A 21,083-nucleotide genomic window follows, 5' to 3' on the forward strand; every position below is an offset into this window, starting at 1 on the left:
CAGGTTTGGGGTTAGGTAGGGCTGACAACCCTACACGGAAAACCGAAGTTACGCAGCTACTTAAGGAACCTCGGACTAGATTGATGACACAACGACAAACCCGGCAACGACAACGGGATAACGATTTGCGTATTTTCTCCTGGAACGTGGGTTCCTTGTACAAAACTGAGCAGCTAGTTGATATCCTGTCCCAATATAAGGTTGATGTAACAGCGTTGCAAGAGATGCGCTGGACAGGGACCGGTTTCCTGGAGTCGTTTAGTGCAGCGCTACTGAGGGACACAAAACATCGGTGAAAGCTGATGCTTGAGCTGACACCACTTGCCAAGATTGAACATCGGAATTGATGGGAAACGACCAAAAGGTTGACCGAAGTAACGTTGGCTCGATACGTTAGATTGTGATCTGAGAGCGTCTCGACTCCATCTAGATTTGGAATATGACCGAGTAAAATGGTATAAACGATTAAGATGAGTCAGCTCCGCTTCTGAAAGGGATTAAGGCTGAAGAAAAAGAGGAACATTCCTTTGGTTTCCGGAAAGGGAATGGCATAAGAAGGCGAACGTGGTAGCAGATAACGCTCCATGTTTTAACGAGAGTACATACAAGCTCCGTTTGTACAAGGTAGCCACAAACCATTATGAAAATACAGGCCTGGAAAGAATGGTTCGTGGAAAACAATTGAAGTCTGCATATATCAGGAAATACATGTACAAACTGACGACGAAAATCTGCAGGGATTGGGTGGTATTAAAAGTTGAGGAAACTTTAAAATTTAATCCTTTTTAATGATTGTAGATACTTAGATTTTTGCATAGAGGCAAAGAGGGAGTTATAGCCAGGAATAATAAAAAGATAAATGGGAGCGCGTAAATGGAAAATTTCCCTGGTTTTGCTTCAAAACTGTCTATGAGGGTAACAGAAAAGGGATCAGGTGTTGGGTCATTAATGCTTAATTTCTAAAACAAGATGTATCTTTTATAAAATTAAAACTCACAAAGGATATTGGCTTTTTCTAGTTTCACAATCTTAGCAATGCAATTTTACGAAGATAACCATGGACGCCGTCATAATGAATTCACTTCACTTTCCATAATTTTCCTTAGAAGATTATTCCACTCGAGAGCAATCTTGAGTGGGTATAATTACACTTTGATACATTGCCTTTTGAACAGCTTTAAGTCTATAACAAAGAACAGCATCGCATGATGATATATTCTTTTCCGTTTTCATTTTTATAAAGCTTAATTTAAAATGAAAATTTCATTAGCTTGACTTACACGAGTTTCCTTTAAAAATTATTTCCTGGTCATTTTGCAAAATTTTGTATCTTTTTTTTTTTACATAATTTATAATTTACTTTTAATATTTTTTGTATTATTTTATAACGATTTATTGTTTATATCTTTTGATTTACATAGTTTTGGAATACCTTACACGTACGTACTGCACACGAGTAAAATAAAAGATAAATAACTGTTGATGGAAATCATAGATTAACGAATATTGATCACACTGAGATTTGATAATCGTGGATAATGATGATGATGATACATTGACTTACCAAAAGATACACTTTCTCTTGTATAATTGATTATGGTCGGTTTTTATATTTTTCGCGGTTTTTTTTTTACATTTTCTAATTTGACTTTTCAAACTATAATTGGCGATCTCACATCCAATGTTTTACTGGCTGCTGTTGTCGTCGATGAGATGTCATCATCAAAATTATTGTTGTTCAATGTGTCCAGTGATGATATTGTCGATGATGCCTCGGTGAAGTTAATTTGTGACATTGCAAGATGCATTCCTAAATTTGAAACTAATGAGCAATCCTTACCACTTCGTTGACCATGTCAGACTTTTTCTGTTCCGTTGTTTTGTTGTTGTATTGGTATACTTGTAGCAGGGTATCTAGATTGGATGAAAGATAGAATGTTAGTGAGGAAGTTATAGATTTCATTAGGCTCTGACTATAGCCTTTCTGAATAGAGACCTGGAAATTTTTCAATGCGCTTTAATAGATACATTTAACTAAGTATGTCTTCACTATGCCTCTAGCTGCCGTTGTAAGCAGATGCCGTTTTTTCACACTTTAAAAAAAGAAGTGGACTGCAGCTAACTTCTGCTTACCCAGGAGCTGTTGACACATAGCTTTAGGGCCAGAGAGTTTTATTTTTGCCACACTTTTTGTGGACATCGCGGGCAGGTAATGAGTACGGCGAAAAGCGGCCCTCTGCACAACGAATCAATCATTCTGCTCAAAGCCCAAAAAGGAGACAATTCCTCCAATTACGGCATATTAGGTTGGAGAAAAGTAATGTCGTATTTTGTCATTAGATGGCTACACTTAAACATATCTTGTGTTATGTATCCCATCGGATCATACTATATCGCGATTTGAAATGACAATCTGGACTACAGGTGTCTCTCATTGACAGTTTTATGATCGTACGTTTCAGTCTCAACTTATAGCGCGTCAAAGGTAGAGTTCACCAAGGAAGAAATTCGTCATATTTTACATTTTTACTACCTCAGAGGTAAAAATGCAACCAAAGCGGCCAAACAAATTTGTGAAGTTTATGGGTCCGATACTGTAACGATTCGCACAGAACACCGTTGGTTCGATCGATTTCGTTCTGGTGCAGTTGATGTCGAAGGTACACCCCGTACTGGTAAGCCAGTCGTCGTAGAAACCGACAAAATCGTCGAAATCATCCAAGTAGACCGGCATGTGAGCACTGGCTCGATTGGCCAGGAACTGGGTATAGACCATAAAACCGTTTGGAATCGTTTGCGGAAGATTTGATTCCAAAAAGGCTGGATGTTTGGGTGCCACACGAGTTGACGGAAAAAAATCTCTTGGACCGAATCAACGCCTGCGATTCACTACTGAAACGGAACGAATTCGACCCATTTTTGAAGCGGATGGTGACTGGTGATGAAAAGTGCATCACGTACGAAAATCTCAAGCGAAAAAAGATCGTGGTCGAAGAGCGGCGAGCCGGCTCAAACCATCGCCAATCCCGGATTGACGGCCAGGAAGGTTTTGCTGTGTGTTTTGTTGGATTGGAAGGGAGTCATCCACTATGAACTGCTCAGCTATGGCCAGATCCTCAATTCGGTCCTCTACTGTGAGCAACTCGACCGTTTCAAGCAGGCGATTGACTAGAAGTGGCCAGGATTGGCCAATAGGAATGTTGTTCTCTTCCACCAGGACAACGCTCGGCCTCACACATCTTTGATGACCCGCCAGAAGCTACGGGAGCTCGGATGGGATGGCCTATCGCACCCACCGTATAGTCCGAATCTTGCACCAAGTGATTACCATCTCTTCCGGTCCATGCAAAACGCTCTTGGTGCTACTAAATTGCCCTCAAAAGAGGCTTGCGAAAACTGGCTGTCTGAATTTTTTGCAAAGAAGGAGGGGGCTTCATAAGGGGAGGACAAAGCAATACAAGGAACCCTTAGGACTCAGTCCATAAATATTCGTGTTTTTTTCGAAGAAACAGTGAGGGAACTCACTTCAGAGCACCCAATTCTGAAAGTTCGTTCAGTTTCAAATTTTATGACCAGGAAAATAAGGCGCCCTACAGAGAGAATCCCATCCCCATCAATTTCAATCTGATCTTTTTATAGGCAAGTTTGAGCGCTCCTAAAAGGTTTCGAGAGCAAGTACATTTGTTATCGAAAGATTACTCACAAAAAGGTGACGCCAGTGGAGCAAGTGCAGTATCACAGCTGCTAAAGCTTCGAGAATATCGTCCAAAATCACTCGATAGTGTCTAGATGCGTTACGTGCAAAAGAGTGCCTATGGAGAATGCTCAAGAACTACGACGGCATTGCTGTAACTGCGGTGAAACAGGACTTTTGCGGGTGTCTCATACAGAAATGGTAACCAGGCGGGAATACAAAAATTCCGAAGACAACTGAAAAATTGTCAGTCAAGCAAACGGTACCCAAACTGTCCCAGGTGTGTCATATTAGGAAGTCTTTTCCTGAAGCAACGGTTCAACCGGATGCTTCTGAGGATTGTTTGGAGATCTTGTTACCACACCTATAAACGAGCAACCACATCATAAACTTATGGAGTTTTGTATTGTAACATTTAACTTCGAGTTCCTGATCGTATACGCTCTCCGTGCCTGTGCCGATACTTCTACTGTATTTCGGAGGCTCACCTTAAAAGCAGATTTGATGTAAATGTAAACGACCATTTTTTGGTCACCAATGTTGAGATAGTTTTGGTAGATACTCCGATAAGATCGAGCAGCCAGTCAATCTTCGACTACTTCTTGTTGTCTCACGGACCCAAACGATGTTTTTAGTTGAAATACTGTAACAGATCACTACGCGTACCTGAACATTTTGCTTTTGAACTGTAACTTTCTTTGTTCTCTCAACTGCAAAAGCGCGTCTTAACCACTATCAGATCCCTCGGTCACAAGATATTGAATTAATTGGATTAATTGGATGGTTGAAGCGACAATTAGAAACTTATTTTTGGAGCATTCCATTAGGTTAGTGACGTTTTCACTTATGAACACCGCAGTCACACCAGAGGATTCTCAACGTTTTCTGAGCATTTTAGAACTCACCGCCTGACCCACAAATCTAAACGGCAGGCCGCGGCTCAAATCCAACTGGCGGTAAAGGGATTTGTATTATGACTGGATGTCCCGGTTGAAATGGCGTAAGGAGATGGACCGATGCTGAAACGACCATTCTGAGTGGCCACAGACGATCAAGAGAGGAGACCTCTCCCATAACCTAAAAAGTTGACGAAATAGACCATGAGGGTTCGCCTCTAAATGCTGAAACTCTATCGAAGTGTTTCGCCGACACGCGTTTGCTTGTCTCTATGCTAGCCGGGCTCGGGAATGTGGCGGGTCCTTTGAACATTTCAGTTCCTCGCTTTGATCGAAAGTGAAGTATTTCTTAACAGGTTAGGATGCACGTATCGGTTGGAAACCAGTTAGCGGGGCATTTGATTGACGATCGTCTTCAAGTTGCGTCGGCTTTGGTCGAATGTTAAGTGGGATATTTTTAAGATCATGAGGTTGTTTGGCCGGGAATAGAGGATCTTGAGGGTGTCCTGGATGCTGTAACAGATTATCAGGATCAATTGTTAGTCTTTGTGTAGAAATGTTGACTTTTCGGTCATTGAGATCCACTCCGTAGCAGTCTACGGTGATGGAAATTCGTTTAATAGCGTGGTGAAGCTTGCGGGAACGACTTGAGATCTTTGTGGACAAACGCATTTGTTGAGGAAAACTCATAAATCGCTGTCATTGTTGTCATCCATAAACCACTCTACTCGTAACCTTAGGGGGTAGCAAACAACATATCAGCGGAGCAAGCCTTTAAATCCTCTTTTACGCTGGTGAGACACCCGAATAATTGCATAGGCAAAACTTCAAGCTAGCAAGGGTTTTTTTTCGTAACCCATGATGGTAGCCTTCAAGAAACGATGTCATCCTTTAATTGCGCTATTTGATGCAGGGTATGAATGGGTTTTTGAATGTCTTCCCGTTTTGGATTTTTGGCAGCCTACGCATATGCGGGCCCAAAGACCTACATCTTGTCGAACGTCGTGCCATACGAATGCTTGGCAGCGCTCCCAAAAATGCAGGGTCCTCCTGGATAAGAAAGATTATGGAATGTGTCAAACATTACCTTCCTTATAGATTTTGGAATGAGCCGCCGAATTGTCGAGTGGGCAAGACAACATGTCAACAACGATTTTCACCTCGTCCGATGTACTGACTATAATCGTTAAAAATTGTGAAATGAGGTGTAAATATCTGTGCCGATGCGGACATAGCGCGATAACTGCTATTTCTGAAACGTCAGCGTCTACGATGAGAATTTGGTAAAGATCACGGAGAAACTCCATTTTTGAAAATACGCGTCAGCCAGCCAGTTCCGAAACGATATCCTGAATGAGTCGCATAGGGTAACGATCAGAGACTATGATGGCGTTCTCTCCACCCGAGCTTATAAAGCTCATAATGAAAGAGCAGGTGAAGAACTACCAGTGGTTCGGCGGAGACGTTGAGCCATCTCATTTCTGACTACACTGTAATGGTACCGGTGCATTACACGACAGACATAATGACGTATGTAAGGTGATTCACCAAAGCCTTGCATACAAACATGGGTTGATCGTGGGAACATGTGTGATTTACCGATATGGGCCGCAAGCAGTACTTGATAGCTTTGGTTACAACATGTATTGGGACCGGCAAATTCTGAATGATCGCCATACTCAACATAACAAGCCTGACGTACTGTTAGTTAACAAGACGGGTCGCTCCGCGTATGTAATTGATGTTGCTATCTCCCATAACAGCAACATCAAACAGAAATACGTGGAGAAGAAAGTGAACTATGAGCTACAGGCTCGGGAAATTAAAGAACTACAGGTACTGTACCCAAGAGTTGGGTCGATTTGCCTAGACGAGGGCAAGTTCCTGGGTTCCTTGGAGGTATCAGAATTCAGTTTTATGCTGGAGAGGCATTTGTGGAGGTAATTAGTATAAAGAGTTAAAATTTTATCGTGGATTGACCTGTCAAATTAAAGGATTTCGTCACGGAGAGGAGCGGATTGCGGAGAGTATCTATTTCCAAATAGCCTCCGCATTAGGGTATGATTGTATTTGATATCCTCGAGCAGAGAAATCAGGAGGAAGAGGGGGAACGAGATGGTACCACTTCGTCACATACTTGCTGAATTAGTTCAGTGCATTGACGAACTGTCCAATCTATAGTATCCTTGGAAACTGTTCCATTGGAAGTGAAGAGGAGAGGTACAAATTTGGATTTGAGTGTTCAGTTAATGAGTTTCCAGTTCGCCTTCTGAAAGTGAGGGACTAAGGTTGGAGAGGGCCGGATGTCGCGTCGCAGAGTGAAATATCTAAGACCAGGGCATCGTAGTCACTGATTTCAGGGCCTGTTTCTAGGAAGGGATAAGTACTGGGATTGCGTTAGGGTTAGATTCCTGCTGATTAGGAAGTGGTCGAGGTAGGAATGGTAATTACTTTTATTAAATGAGGGAAGGGCAGGGCTGTAGTGCGAAAAATTGATACCAAGGACGATTGGGTTTCTAAGTAAATACGAGTAACGTTAATAGATTTGAAGCTATTGGGTAGAGGGAAAAATTGTTTGGCAAGGAATTAGTCAGAAATAAGAATGGCGGTTCCACCACAGGTGTTTCGGCCTTGAGGATTGGGCTGAGGACGGTCAGTTGGGAAAATGTGCCTATGTTGATAGTGCAGCCTGGTTTCACACACATGCCCGCTAAGAAATAGCTCGAGTTCGTGCCCGCGGGTACGGCCGATGAATAAGTTGAGGTTCAACTCAATTTAGGATTAGGATACCAACCATTGAACATTTTCAGCAGTTCCTGCGATTTCCTGGCAAACTTAAGGAAATCGGGGTTGGAGATGTTCGGGCGATTTGTGCGTTGAGATGATGAAGAAGACGGGTTTTTACACCGCACGGCATCTGTGAAGGACACAGATGGGCGTGCGAAAGCGGGATTCGTGGTTGTTCTGGGAGTTGAACTAGGACTGGAGGGTGTTGCTAGTTTTCGAGTATTTCTCCTCGCCACAACTCGTATGAACATCGTGCAGCTACGGTAGTTTGCAAGGTGGTAGTTGCCTTGCAGTTCACGCACTTTGGCGCTTGCTCAGGTGTTTTGGAGGATTCGCCTGGACCATGAAAGTGGTCACACTTCATGCAGCGGTAAGAAAGGTGACAGTTTGTTGCTGCGTGACCCACTATTTGGCAGTTTTTACGCTGCAACACCTGTTTAATTGTCTCGAATCGCACCAAGGTGTGCTGCATAGTCCTGATGCCAGAAATCTTTGTTTCGAGAACGATAAGTCAAAGGTGACCAGCCATAGATCTAGCTGGACGTTCATGGCCTTCGCCCAAGTTGTGACGAAAGGTTTGACGTTGATCACTCCTTGTGTCTTCAGTTCTTCAGTAATCTCAGTAGGTGAGAATGAATCGTCAAGGCCTCTGGGAATGAGGCCTGTAATTTTTTCGGAGTGGAGAGTGTAGGTGAAGAATTTGTTCTTGTTCTCCACCAGGATTTTCTTAGTCATAGAGTAGTCCTTAGACGTCTTTGTTGGGATTTGATGAGAATTACCTAATTTTTTAATCAGGTAATTGTTAGGGAGGGCACGGGAAATACTGTCTTTAATCCAATTGAAGTTATTGAGAGGCTCAATAACCACGAGTGGAGGAATCTTTCGACGATGTTGGCACTGTTGTTGATGGATGTACGGATGGTGTCTTGGAAGTAGAAAGAACGGGTGTAGCTTTGATGATAGTGACTGGCTTTGGGGGTTGAATCGGAACTTTATTTTTGGCAGATAAATCTGTCATCTCAGGTTCCTCTTGTGGAATGGAAGCCGGGAGGCAGCTTCTTCGAAGGTACGCTTGAACGTTGCCTCCAAAGAGGCAATTGTAGCTTGAAGTCACAGGATTAACCGCTACTAGGACTTGTTTTTCTCAAGGGCCTCAGTTAATTTCCTCAAGAGGCGTTTATTCTTTTTCTTGAGTTAGACAGATTCCTGGATCTCTTCAACGTAGATCAAAGTTCCTTCACGGTTTTTTGGGAGCCTTGCGAAGAATCGGACTCAGAGTCCATGGACGCAGCAAACTCCGGCGTAGTTGTGTCCTCTCGCTAGAAGAGGGCATCCTTAGGGAGGGGACTGGTGTTATTCTTCCTTCGCTTGCTTCCCTTCACAAGCATCAATTCACCCTCGGTAGCGGGCGGCTGTTTTCTCGTCCTCTGCTTAATTTTGCCCCCGGAGTGGGATTTGTTGTAGCACCTCAACACTTGGTTCACGTTACGCGGCTTTTCGCTCACGGGGTCCGGTTTAGAGCTGAACTTTTCTCAATTTTTTTTTAATTAAAATAGACTTATCAATCGTTAGCATATATTTGGGGAAATTCATCTTTTATAGTGCATTGAACAATTTTCTGATCATTTTTCTGAAAGGTCAACCGGAGTTTTAGGGGCACACCTATGGAAATGAGATGATTAATCTTCATCTATAATCATGTTTCTTTGATAGCTTTCGAAGTTAAACTAACATCAATCAAATTCTGAAGAGTTCCCTAAGGCGATCTCATCGAGACACCCGAAATCTACTTCAAATTCAATTTGCAAATCTTATCAATCAATTCAGGGATTCTCATGTGTTCAATCCTCCCCAATTGCTGTTATCAAGTTGTATTCATAACGTAATAACTCAATATAAACTTCTTATCGAGCTTACCCAATGGAATTGGTTCCTAAACTATTCGATCCACTGTGTCCATCGTCACTTATACAACTATTCGGCTGAGACGGTTTGTTGGAAGTTTGTGTTTGGGCGCTCACGCTCTTACCAAAAGGACTCTGAAAAGATGTCGATGTGATTGTGAAATACCCTCCAGGTTTCGGCTTTAGATGTCTATTATTCATTTGCATATGAACCGTTTTCATGAATTCAATCTGATGGGCTAATTTCTGGATCTCCTCCTTCGTGATGGTAGGCATGGGGTAGAAATGGTTTAATAAATTAATTTGATATATTAGGGTAAGAGCATTAAATTATTATAAAGATATATCCGAGGTTCTACGATGATATCGGACCGATAAATTGAATTTCACTTCTTCAGGACTTTATAGTCCCCAAGACTCAATCACTCTAAATAAGATATTTTACGAGGACTTCCAGTTTAAGGATTGTTTGCTAGAGAGCAGCGTCTGCATCCTTTCACTACCAATAATATGTCCCTGCGATATATGGAATTAAACTGAAATCTTTTCAAATGAGAATCTGAACCTGCGGACGAATTCATGACTCCTTGAATATCCTTGACTTGAGTGATTCTTGAATGGAGTAATTGATAGGTGTAAGGTTTTACCTGCTGATTTTTTCAAACAGGTTCCTACCAAACTTGACTCCATCTCCTTCGCCTCGATTGTCATCCACTTGAGTTTGAATGGGTCCTTGTACAACAAGCAGTATTTTAACCATAAATACATTTGACTCTCACTTACCTTCAACTCCTCATTCTCCTGATATAAATCGGGGGAATCTTCGGGTACTAAACCTACACCGTTTAGGGAAAACGATGCCGTTATGCTACGGACACGTGCTTTATTGTCCCATTGATCGCCTTGGCCACGTAGAACACGTAGAACTTTGGGCCCAAACACTAAGGCAATTGTCACAGTTGTCGAAAGCTGGGTACGGACGAATCCGAGAAAGTACTTAATGTCCGGACCAGCTTGTGGAAATATGAATAAGCTGAAATAATGGCGAGTTAGCATTTTACTTTATATATGGCAAGGAATCGATAGACTATGGGATACCCCTAGTATATCTCAAACAGTACAAAAGAAAGTAGGACGAAAAACGGGGTTAAGGAGGAAAATTATGGTGGAATAAAGTAGCTTGCATGTGGGTAGGATCTGTTGAGGACACATGTGGGCTTTTATGGGAATTTAATGAAACTTTATGACCATAAAATGAGAAGTAAAAATTGCGATAGATACAGGATTATTAAAGAATGAAATATGCTTGGCAATCAGCTTGTTTGGAATAGAAATTTTGTTGGGATATGTCATGCACTTTGGAGGAATAATCCTTAAATGAGCTGACCTAACTGACTATACACCCAATTGCATCGTTTTGTAACAAATGTTTGACAAGACAAATTATGGAAAGTATATATTATGTGTAATGCTCCAGAGAAAAGGGAGGGGTAAATACTAGTTAAAAACCTATAATTTTGCCGATAAGAATTGAAGAGTCTTACTTACAGGGTATCTTTTGAATATTAGAAGGATAACTAAGGAATTCTTCCTCCTTTCGGATACTACTTTGTCATAGTGAGGTTGCCTGCAAAAATTTAGTGCTATACTAAGATTACCTAAACAGGAATAGGAGAAGATAGACTCCACAAGTGGTAAGACCCTACAGACAGGGAGCAATAAGATCGTGGATTTTCGAGGCCTTACCAGATTCCTGCTCCCTCATGGAAGGCATGCCCTCCATTTAAATGGGAAGGGGTTAGCCGGAAAGAAAAGTGCAAGAACTCTCATGATGAGAAAAATTGGGAACCCGACTACATACGGCTCCCCCGTCTCCCTCGACGATTACTTACCTGGTCATGGTGAGGGAGCTCAGTTTGGAGGATCCTCCGCGAAACCAGAGATTACACCTAAAGCTAAGCGGTAATCAAAACTCCAAGCTAAGGTGTGACTGCCGTGCCGAGGGTTGAATGGTCACAGGAGTTGAGATGTGGCCATGAAGGGTGAACTCCTCTGGGTACCAGGCGACTCCCAGTTAATACGCTCTGCCGAGATCGTCTTATTTTCCTCGGCAAAACAAAGGCATGGCAGCCAATTATGAAAAAATTAAAAACCTAAAGTAGGAAAAAAAACAACAGCAATTCGGTCATAACGATCCAACCTTGAACGAAGGGGAAACTCTGAGCTCATCGATGGAGAACCTGAGTCCAGACTAAGATTCTCCACTTGTTCAAGTGGGAGCCAAGCTTATTGGTACCTAGTCCTAGTCCTTAATCGTTTGGGGCATCTATGGCTAAGGGGAAACCAAAGCGGCAGCGGTCTTCTGAGGATATAAACTCTTTGGTTCAAATTATTGCAAAGAGGGCAAGGAGGTTAGCAATAGCTAAGCCGATGGATGGATCTGGTATGACGACATCAATCCATCCGGTTGTGATACAGAACAGTACGACCAGCTTAGGAGGAAACTTCTCCTAGCTGCATCGTCGCGAAGGAATATACTACGCTTTGAGTCGATAGTTGTATACTGTAAAATGTTATGGATAAATCTTGCAGGCGAAAGCACGATCTAGTGGCTCAAATAGTTCTAATTCTCCGTCAACGATATGTGGGAAGGTGCGCTGCTGACGCTGAAGGACGTTTCCGAACTACCATCGTTTAAAAAAGTGCTTTCTCTGGCGGCCTACACCGAAATTCGAAACCAAACCCCACGTTCCTACTTTTAATTAGCCAGGTGGAGTCAAGTTCCAGGACAACATATTACAATGCATTACAATTATTTGTCAGCTCATTTCAGTTTAACTCACATCTTCTCCTTCGCCAGTGCGAAATTACGACCTACTTGATCACTAGTTAATCATTTGTTGAATTTTCGGTATTGGGAAAACAAATAGATGACTATCTTCTGAATATTGGTCCATATATTCTCTAGCAGAAAGTTAACACAGGCTTTAGTGGGTCCCCGGCATAGCAGTTGCTGGAAAAAGTGATACAAGTATTCACTATAAATTATGGTTTGCTAAAAAATGTGTAATTGACGCACCCCACCAAGGTAGCTCGCTAAGTGTTGGTTTCTTTTTACAGTGGGTATAAATAAGGATGATCCACCAGATTGCCATCTTGTTGGGGTCAAAAGGAGAATCTACTTACTGAAGAAGCAATTTACGAGAGGATGCAAGCTCCCAATATTGCTACTAAAACCAAAGTCTATTGAAACCTCTAACCCATTAAGTGAAAATAGTTAAGCTACTAACTCGTGCTCCGGAGGTCGAGCAGGGGATTGCAGGATGGACTGATACGGTATACAGCCTTCTGGGAGTCACCCTATCTCTCTCTGGGGTTGATACGTTACTCCCCAGTAATGAAGCCTTTCGTCAATCAATCGCGGAAGCCTTAGATGCCGAAAATGCATTACTAAGCAAGAAGGTGAACCTGTTGCCCACAGAAAAGGAGAAGAAAACCCAGGCCTTCTAGGGCTTAAGCCAGATAGCAAAACCCAAGAAAATGCCATGTCGGGGGTGGAGGACTATACTCCAACAGGGAGAAGAGCTCCAATCAGTCGATGAACAGCACTGAAATAGGTCAGGTAAACGTCCGCCATGCCAGAGCTGCATCTACAGTAGTTGCAAGAGCAACATCCAAGGATAACATACAATATTCAATATTACGAAAAACCAAGAGCTTGCATCATTCTTAAAAGAAACTTAAAATACATTTGTCTTTCAGAGACCAAGTCCCACTGGAAGTTGTGGGAAGAACTCGAGAGGCAGTCATGGTATCATTATAATTCTCAGAAAACAACACCCGGACCCGCTGTAGTTAGTCGTTAGCCAAGCGAAGTTTGTGATGAACACCAAGCAAGAGTGCTGCACGTTCTAGGGACCACTCTAATGAGCGGTTTGTTAGGGAATTGAGGGCCTCAACAGAGTCATCATTAACGCATATGAGGCCAGCTGTTTGTCAGCCAAATCATCAAGGGACGTACCCTGATAGGACAGCAACCTATCCAGAATGAGAAAGCAGGTTGAGCGAAACGCACTTGGGACTAGCAGAAGTGCAAAAGAGCACTAAAGACGTATAGCAACGCCATCAGACAAGCAAAATGAACCAGCTTCAGGGAATTCTCTGAAGTCATAGAACAAATCACAGAAGTATCCCGGCTATATAAAGCTATAGCCAAAGACAGGGTAATATCTTCTGTCTGTCTGAAGAAAGGGGATAGAACATTTATCGAAAATGAGGGGGACAGGGTACATCTGCTTCTCAGAACTCATTTGCCAAGGTCCTACCCCACGGCGAATGACAATCGCAGTCTTCAGACACCCAAATAATGGACAGAAATGGGAAACAAGTGAATCGGAGAATAGCGACGGAAGTATCCTCGGAAGCTAGAGAAAAATGGCCAGTGGGGAACTTTAAAGCATAAAAATCATCCGGAGTAAATGGTATTTTCCGAGCGCTACTCCAGAGAGGTCTAGAAATAGTTTAAGGATCTCTCCTGAGATCGGTAAGTTATAGCATATCCTTAGGATGAATACCAAGGGCATGGAGACAAGCAAGAATGACCTTTATTTCGAAAGCAGGAAAAGGGATCCTTTTCACCCTAAATCTTTCAGACCAATCTGCCTAACATCGGTCAACGGTGGAGGAGTTCATAGAAAACGATATTAGAACTAACGCTCTAATGTGAAATTCGCTATATCCAGGTCAGCACGCTTGCCGGGCAGGACGATCCACCCAAATTCGTCCTGCATCAGTTGGCGGATGTAGTACGGGATCTCATGAACACAAAGGGAGTAGCACTGTGTCCGTTTTTGGACATGGAAGGAGCATTTGATAACACACAGTGCAGCAATTATAGAGGTATCACATTGCTGAGTACCATCTATAAGATATTCTTCGCTATCTTGCTAAGCCGGATAGCCCCATACAGCCAGAACATCATTGGCCCATACCAAAGAGGCTTCACTCCAGGCAAATCTCTGCCGCAAGCGATGGAAAAACTGTTGGAATATGGACAACAGTTGCACCATCTATTCATCGACTTTAAAGCCGCCTATTATAGCATAGCCAGGGTAAAACTGTACACGGCCTTGAGAGAATTCGGTATCCCGACGAAATTAATAATACTGACTAGGCTGACCCTGACCAATGTGCGAGGCCAGATAAAAGCAGCAGGATCACTCTCAAGACCATTCAACATCAACAATGGTCTACGACAAGGGGATGCTCTATCATGCGTCCTTCTTAACCTGCCCTCGAGAAAATGAGGTAAGGTAAATGCGGGGGGTACGATCCTCTTTAAGTCCACCCAACTACTGGCCTACGGTGACGATATCGACATCATGGGAAGAACCATCCGAGACGTACAAACTGCCTTCATCCAGATCGAGCAGGCGGTGATTGGCGCTTCACATCAGTGAAGGCAGGACAAAGTATATGGTGGCAATGTCAGCACCGAAAACCAACCATCCAACAACATCAAGAATAAGGATAGGAAAATACAACTTTGAGACCGTTGATAATTTCTCCTATCTAGGGTCGAAAATCACAACCGATAACAGCTGCGATGATAAAATCCGAGCACGGTTGTTGTCAGCCAACAGAGTCTATTTCAGCTTACACAAACTGTTACGCTCGAAACGTCTCACCATAGGGCCAAAGCTCTTACTGTGCAAGACAATGATTTTGCCAGTCCTCATGTATTCCTCGGAGACTTGGGTTCTTAGCAAGAAGAATTGCGAACTCTTGGCCGCGTTCGACAGAAGAATCCTCCGAAGAAATTTTGGCCCCCTGCATGAGGATGGACGCTTCCGTAATCTATCATACATAACGACGAAATCTATAAGCGATATCATGACCGTCCGGTTGTGGATGCGGCTCAATAGATTACGGTGGGCGGGTCACTTAATCCGTATGGATGAGGATGATTCCACCCAGAAAGTCTATAAGGGCAATATCTATGGTAGAAAAAGAAGACGAGGCGGACCCTGCCTAAGATGGAGCGATGGCGTAGGTTAGGGCGCCAGATAGCTGTTAGGGATATCGAATTGGTGTACCTCGGCGCAAAACCGGGATGTCTGAAGTTCCTTATGAAGGCGGGCCCCGACCGGATACCGGTTGTTGCGCCGTTGATAATGATGATGAATCCGTTTTCCTAGGTTTCGTCTTTGTACTGCAGACTGTTCGCCCGCAATAGTCAGACTGAATTTCCGCTATCGGTGATGTGACAGTGAGACCTCGTCAATCACTCACCACTGTGTAATCAACTCTAACACTTTTGAGGTACAGATTGTTAGGTCAATAATTTTGTTTCTTCTAGGTCCCATGAACGTAGGGGCGCAACCTACGTTTGCAGTCATCAGACCAACTGAAGTTATGAAATGAAATACCTTATCTATTCTTGGATTGCATTTGCTACTGCTCCTGCAAATATGTTGAGCATTCGCATGGCAACGCATTAAGAGTTCGAGACCACTTGATTCTGGATATGCTACCAGATCCCAAAGTTCTTGCATCAGTGGAGGATACAAAGAATCACAGGGTAAATAAGCGGAGGCAAATATGATGTTTTTCCTCTCGCCATCTGATATTATACGATGACCGTAACTAAGTCTTGTGATCAGAACTGTCTCAGCATGGTTGCCTCTAACTGTCGTGACATTAGGACGCAAGCTCTCGGTCTTATGGATCTATCTTCGTAGAAGATCCTAGCCCCTATATAGAGATGCAATGCCACAGATTCTGTTAAATCGAACCCACGGCTCTCGCACCAGAAAAATGTGGAGGCAGTCCTGCAGCTTCGTCAGCCTCGCTACCGAAAGATAGGAGGAGGCTTTGACATTCTGCAGGTTGATTTGACTAATCTTTATGTTTTTCGACATTCCTCCACGCCGTACCGCCAGAGATTCGATCCCCTCGTGTTTGATTTCTCTCTTCGAGGTACAGCAGTTCCCATGTCCCCATCCATGAGAAATCTCATCTCATCCATTCATCTGCAGCATTCGTCTGTTTTCCACTTAGCAGTTTGACTTGTTTGCGGTGTCCGGTTTCCATATTTTCGATCACTCGAACTGGCATCAAGTCAGTTCCGATCACGTCTTTGGCTTCCCTTTCTTCCGCCTGTTCCATGGAAAGTGTTGGATAAGTTACTATCAGGTGGGATTCACTCTGAAATCTCTCCCCCTAGTGCGAACCTCCATACTGGGGATCCGCCACTGTATGCACTATCCTCCGCTCGCAGCTCCATTGTGGGAAAACTAAAAGCTGGGATTGCCTGCTGAAGCCACTTAAAGGTGGCCTCGTCAGTGCACTCCAAATGGAGTAGCTCATTGCGAAAACCTTGACTGTTAAATTTTGGCTTCGTTCCAGCCTCCAATAATTTTTTCGACAGGCATTCGCGGAAGATGGCAAATTCTACCTCTAATAATTTACCATCCTTGGAGGAAACTCCCACGGAAGCAGTTAGAACTGAGGCTGCAGCTCGCGCATACGCCATTTTCTTTCCCGCCTTCCTGTCAGTATGCCTATGGGAGGGACTACCTCCATTGAGATCTCCCTCGCTGATTTGATCACCTCTCGGTACACCGGTCCTAATCCCCGCGGGACGCGTGGATGTAAGCCCTGGTGCGAAGCAAAATAAAGCGCTGACTGCAACTGATGTGTTGGTCTTGCGCTTCTTGCGGGCATTACCGCTGACAGAAGAGCCTGGTGAATCCAGTGTGGATCTCACCGAGGTTACCATTTTATCCCCACCTTCCGGCGAAGATTCCGCTTTCTTGCGTTCGATTTTTCTGGACATTACCGCGCCTAGTGGTACAGTTACGTCCACGTCCTCATTCCCAAGGTGCTTCATCTTCTTTCGTAGTGCTCTATTCTTCCGCCGGTTTGGGGCCTTTCCAGGTTCACGGTGTCTGGGCCGCTTAGATCCACTTCCACATACCGGTAAGGGTGAAGGAGAAGGTTCTGACAGACAGGATTCAGCCTGTATTCCTCCCTCCTTAGTGGCCGAATTTCCCTTCTGCCGAGCCTCCCTCTTCCGTTCGCGGGTAGATTTGGGCTGTAGTACTGCGGACGGGCCGGCCGTAGTCGGATTTCTAGTTTTTCCCAAGTTGAGAGTTACCGTACTTTCCTCTCTGGCTAGTGTCGCCGTAGGCACCAAATGCAAGCTTTTATCTTTGGATTTTGGAGGCCTCACCACATACATACGGTGAGGCCTACAAAATCCGCGCCTCGGCCGCGACATGATTGCTCGTGGTCGCGGGTGGATTCGAAGTCGGTTACTTCTTACCATTTGCGACCCCAAGCGCTCGAAAGATTGTTTAAATCTCACCAAGAATAACTTCTGGATAATAGTGGGAATAATCACTGGTCACCGCAGGCCTGAAGAAGCTGAGGATATCTACGAACACTGCCTGTAGATTCTGTGAGGAGATTGATGAAACCTCCACTCATGTTATGGGGCAGTCTCCGGTACTAGTGCAATGTAGGTTCAGGCTCGTTAGAGAATACTTAAAATCAGATGCCAGGTTGAAGCACTTAGAGGCAGGGAACATAATAAAGTTCCTGTCGGTTATGGGCTTAAATGACATACTATAGTTTATAGGTCTACCATAACCAGTAAGGGCGCACAATAGTTCCTTTAGGATGCAGTGCGACGTCAGTTGACAATATTATTAATAACTCCGTGGCATACCAATTATGGGAGGTGGGAACTCCGCAGCATACTGACAATTGACCGAAATAAGACTAATTGAACTGCGTATAATATTCATTCGCAAAACAACGACAATAGTTATTTCACTTTGCTGGGCTTAAAATGTAATTAAAGGAGCCCATGGAAAATGAAGTATTTCAGTTCAAAATCAATTCATTTTAGAACTTTCATAAGAAAGAAGATTTTTTAGAAGTTTTTTCAAAAAGATACTTTTTAATTCCACCAAATTCATAAAGTAAAATGTTTCTGGCAAAAGTCAAACGTAATATACATGCTAAACAGGAGGACTTTGAAGAAGTTATGGATTATCTCTTCAAAGAAGTTCGTGAAACAAAAAGGATCGAGTAAGATACATTGGTTGAAAATACTTCAAGTGTGTTTGCCTAAAATTCTAATTTATCTGGTCAAATAGTCCAAGCAAGTTACCCAGACCAGACTATGAAATGATTCGAGAGGATGTCTTTCGTGAGTATCACGATTTCATTGAAATCCTTGATCATCTTGAAGATGCCGGACATCCTCTCCTCGAAAAATTCGATGAATATAGAGTGGTATAGACTCTTTAAAATATCTTGAATTTTAAAATTTTCTAAAAGATATTTTCAGGCGCTAAGAGCAGCAGCAGCTACGCTTTTTGATACGGTCGAACTTATTGGTATATTTGGTAGAGATCGTGCTAACTATATCGAGGAGGAGCTATATTATATCTATTGGTTGTGCAATCACTATCATATTACGAGGGAGATGTATGAACGTTCAAAGGTTGTCCGTTGAGGAATTTTTCTATCTATATCAAGCGTAATTCTTGGCATTCTTGGTTTAGATCGAGTTACTCCTACTCCTTAGACAGCAGGGAAAGCTGGATTCGGCATGTGATCACGCCTATCTTAGGCGATTAGGAAATTTCCTTAGCAAGTCCAAGTACTGCTCGAGAAGGGTTATGACTGAGGGTGTTCCTTAGTAATTTTTAGATGTTAAGTGGTAAATTCTGATAAGTGGTTACAGTTGTTTCTTTATAATCTCAAATAAAATTTTAAATCTTGAGAAATTGTCAGGATTCTTAAGGATTTTTTTTTGTGGAAGACGGCGGTTATTGCTCCTATTAGTCTGGTCTGGTCTGGTCCTGGAAAGAGGAAGAGTTGACTGCCTTTCGGCGCAGCGCGAAAATGCAGCACTCCGCGAAAGAGGCACACCCGATGTAACACCCGGACGCCCCAGTAAACAGGAAACCTTGCAAAGTGACTCGGCTGCCTGTAAGGGGACGGCAACTTCAGTACTCTGCAGTATTCCTGGTTTTGAAAAATGCCCAGATAAAGTCGCTAGACCTGAGTAGATGGATTCGGATCTGAACTTAGTGGAAGCACCCGGAGATAACTCGTTGAATTAGATTTGAATGCAACTAACAAGAGTTCAGCATTGATAACCCGATCCCGAGCTTTCGACGCAGGCTCCATGTCATTGGGGACTCTGTTTCGGAGACGGTCAATTCTGGTAAGAGCTGACTTTAATAATATGGCCCTTGAATAGGATGTGTCTCAATTAGACTTTAGAGGGAAACGGATCCTGGAAATGGCGGCGAGAACCGGGCTAGTTGTTTTGAACACTGAATGCATGGCAACTTTCCGGCGACCGGGCTGCGAAGGAAGCATTTCTGACAAAACTTTTACGTCGCAATTTCTGGTATCGTCGGTTGGCGGGCGGCGAGTTCTAGAAAATTTCTCTGCAAGCCACCAAAAGTACCTCGCGTTCAAAGTGGAGGGCCCCATTTTGCGATGTGCGCTCGGAACCTTGCAGAGGTCAATATCGGGAGATCCGTTGAAGCTCTTAGAACAAGCAAAGTCGCTCTAAAGGGCATTTCGGGGGTGGTAGAGTTGCAGCTAACATTGTTGTTAGTTCATTGCCGATTCTGATAATGACAATCTGTGAAGTTTTCATGCTCTGGAGGGACTGATGAGCGGCGGAAACTGCCGAACTATGGAAGGAGTGACATAAGTTCCGTTGTTTGGCACAACGTTTTCACGCCTGCGATGAAGCGTGCGCCACAAGGCAAAAGCAAACAAAGCAAAGCAGACTTTGTAGTGCGATAAATAAAAGCAAAGCTAGAGGCTGGCAGTACCTAGTTAACGAAATAAAAGGGGAACGGTGGGAATTTGGCTATGTACTTGCCACCTGAAAAATCGAGGCTCTGCGGAAGCCTTGCATACTAAGTACCAACCAGATGGACCGCATTATTCTTCAGATATCCCATACGAGTTAATGTCAAAAGTGGGGCGAAGGCGTAGACTGGGCTGCCAACTTTTCACCATCAAAGAGCTCGAAGACGCAGTTCTTGCCGTGGAAACTAACAAGGCGCCAGGTCTTGATGGTATCCCGGTGGAAGTTTACAAACTGGCCAGACTTGGTGCTCGAGGCGTTCAACGCTCTCCTGAACAAGGATATTTTTCCTTGTCGCTAGACGGTGTTGAGTCTCGCGATAATCAGCAAAGGAAAAGGAGACTGTGAGCGACCGTCTGCATACCCTCATGCATGATGTGAAGGTCGCGGATGCACTTCATTGAGTCGTGGCCCACAGCCTACGATCTTGGCAGATAGTGTTCTTCATAACGCTTGATATGCTAGAGGCACTAGAAAACTCTTGGGTATTGAGGGATTATCTGCAAAGTTGTTCCTTGCTCTATGAGACGCTTGAAAGCCAGAGGAGCACAGGGGTCTATCCTAGGGCCAAACCTCTGGAATGCTTCTTACGATAGTCTGCCTGACTCTGCCTAACTTTTTAGTGGGCATGGAGGTTGTCAGTTTTACTAGCACAAGATTTGGCGACCTCGACCTCGAACACAACTTTTTCTTTTTGTGACAGATGGGGTTGGTTTTGTCAGCAATTTTATGCAGATACAGGGGAGTTCCCTTCAGATAACGTTGTCAGAGAGATGCTGAAGAGAGCTGGCAGATGGAGGCGTGTTACGTATTACATTCGAGTTCTTTTTTGCGAAGAAGATGGAACTCGACCGGTGGAGGAACTGGATGGCAAGGGGTTCCTTGAACAAACAACT

The 21,083-nt window shown here is 43.6% G+C and overlaps 2 protein-coding genes across 2 annotated transcripts in view; one reads left to right on the forward strand and one right to left on the reverse strand.

Annotated features, from left to right (window-relative positions):
- Window positions 1–1,521: 1,521 nt before the first annotated feature.
- The window catches only part of LOC119647247 (probable G-protein coupled receptor CG31760), a 178,263-nt gene continuing 158,701 nt past the window's right edge, over window positions 1,522–21,083 (reverse strand). The window contains exons 10-12 of the mRNA XM_038048125.1: window positions 10,065–10,314; window positions 9,295–9,539; window positions 1,522–1,914 (exon numbers count right to left, since the gene is read on the reverse strand). Of these exons, the coding sequence (XP_037904053.1) occupies window positions 1,857–1,914; window positions 9,295–9,539; window positions 10,065–10,314 (553 nt within the window). The 3' untranslated portion in view covers window positions 1,522–1,856. The remainder of the gene's footprint in view (window positions 1,915–9,294; window positions 9,540–10,064; window positions 10,315–21,083) is intronic.
- Window positions 18,170–19,097, forward strand: LOC119659321. The gene is made up of 4 exons (XM_038067349.1): window positions 18,170–18,377; window positions 18,446–18,584; window positions 18,640–18,795; window positions 18,857–19,097. Exons 1-4 carry the CDS (start codon window positions 18,274–18,276, stop codon window positions 18,992–18,994), a joined length of 537 nt encoding a protein of 178 aa, XP_037923277.1. The 5' UTR covers window positions 18,170–18,273; the 3' UTR covers window positions 18,995–19,097.

This window comes from Hermetia illucens, chromosome 1, assembly GCF_905115235.1.
Source record: "Hermetia illucens chromosome 1, iHerIll2.2.curated.20191125, whole genome shotgun sequence".
Classification (NCBI taxonomy): Eukaryota; Metazoa; Arthropoda; class Insecta; order Diptera; family Stratiomyidae; genus Hermetia; species Hermetia illucens.

Excerpts from the sequence above, each read along its gene's own strand:
- LOC119659321 (XM_038067349.1), top strand. The coding sequence starts at position 18,274 with ATGTTTCTGGCAAAAGTCAAACGTAATATACATGCTAAACAGGAGGAC. Across the intron at positions 18,585-18,639 it reads AATTCGATGAATATAGAGTG|GCGCTAAGAGCAGCAGCAGC; the intron begins GTATAGACTCTT and ends AGATATTTTCAG. Across the intron at positions 18,796-18,856 it reads AGATGTATGAACGTTCAAAG|ATCGAGTTACTCCTACTCCT; the intron begins GTTGTCCGTTGA and ends TTCTTGGTTTAG.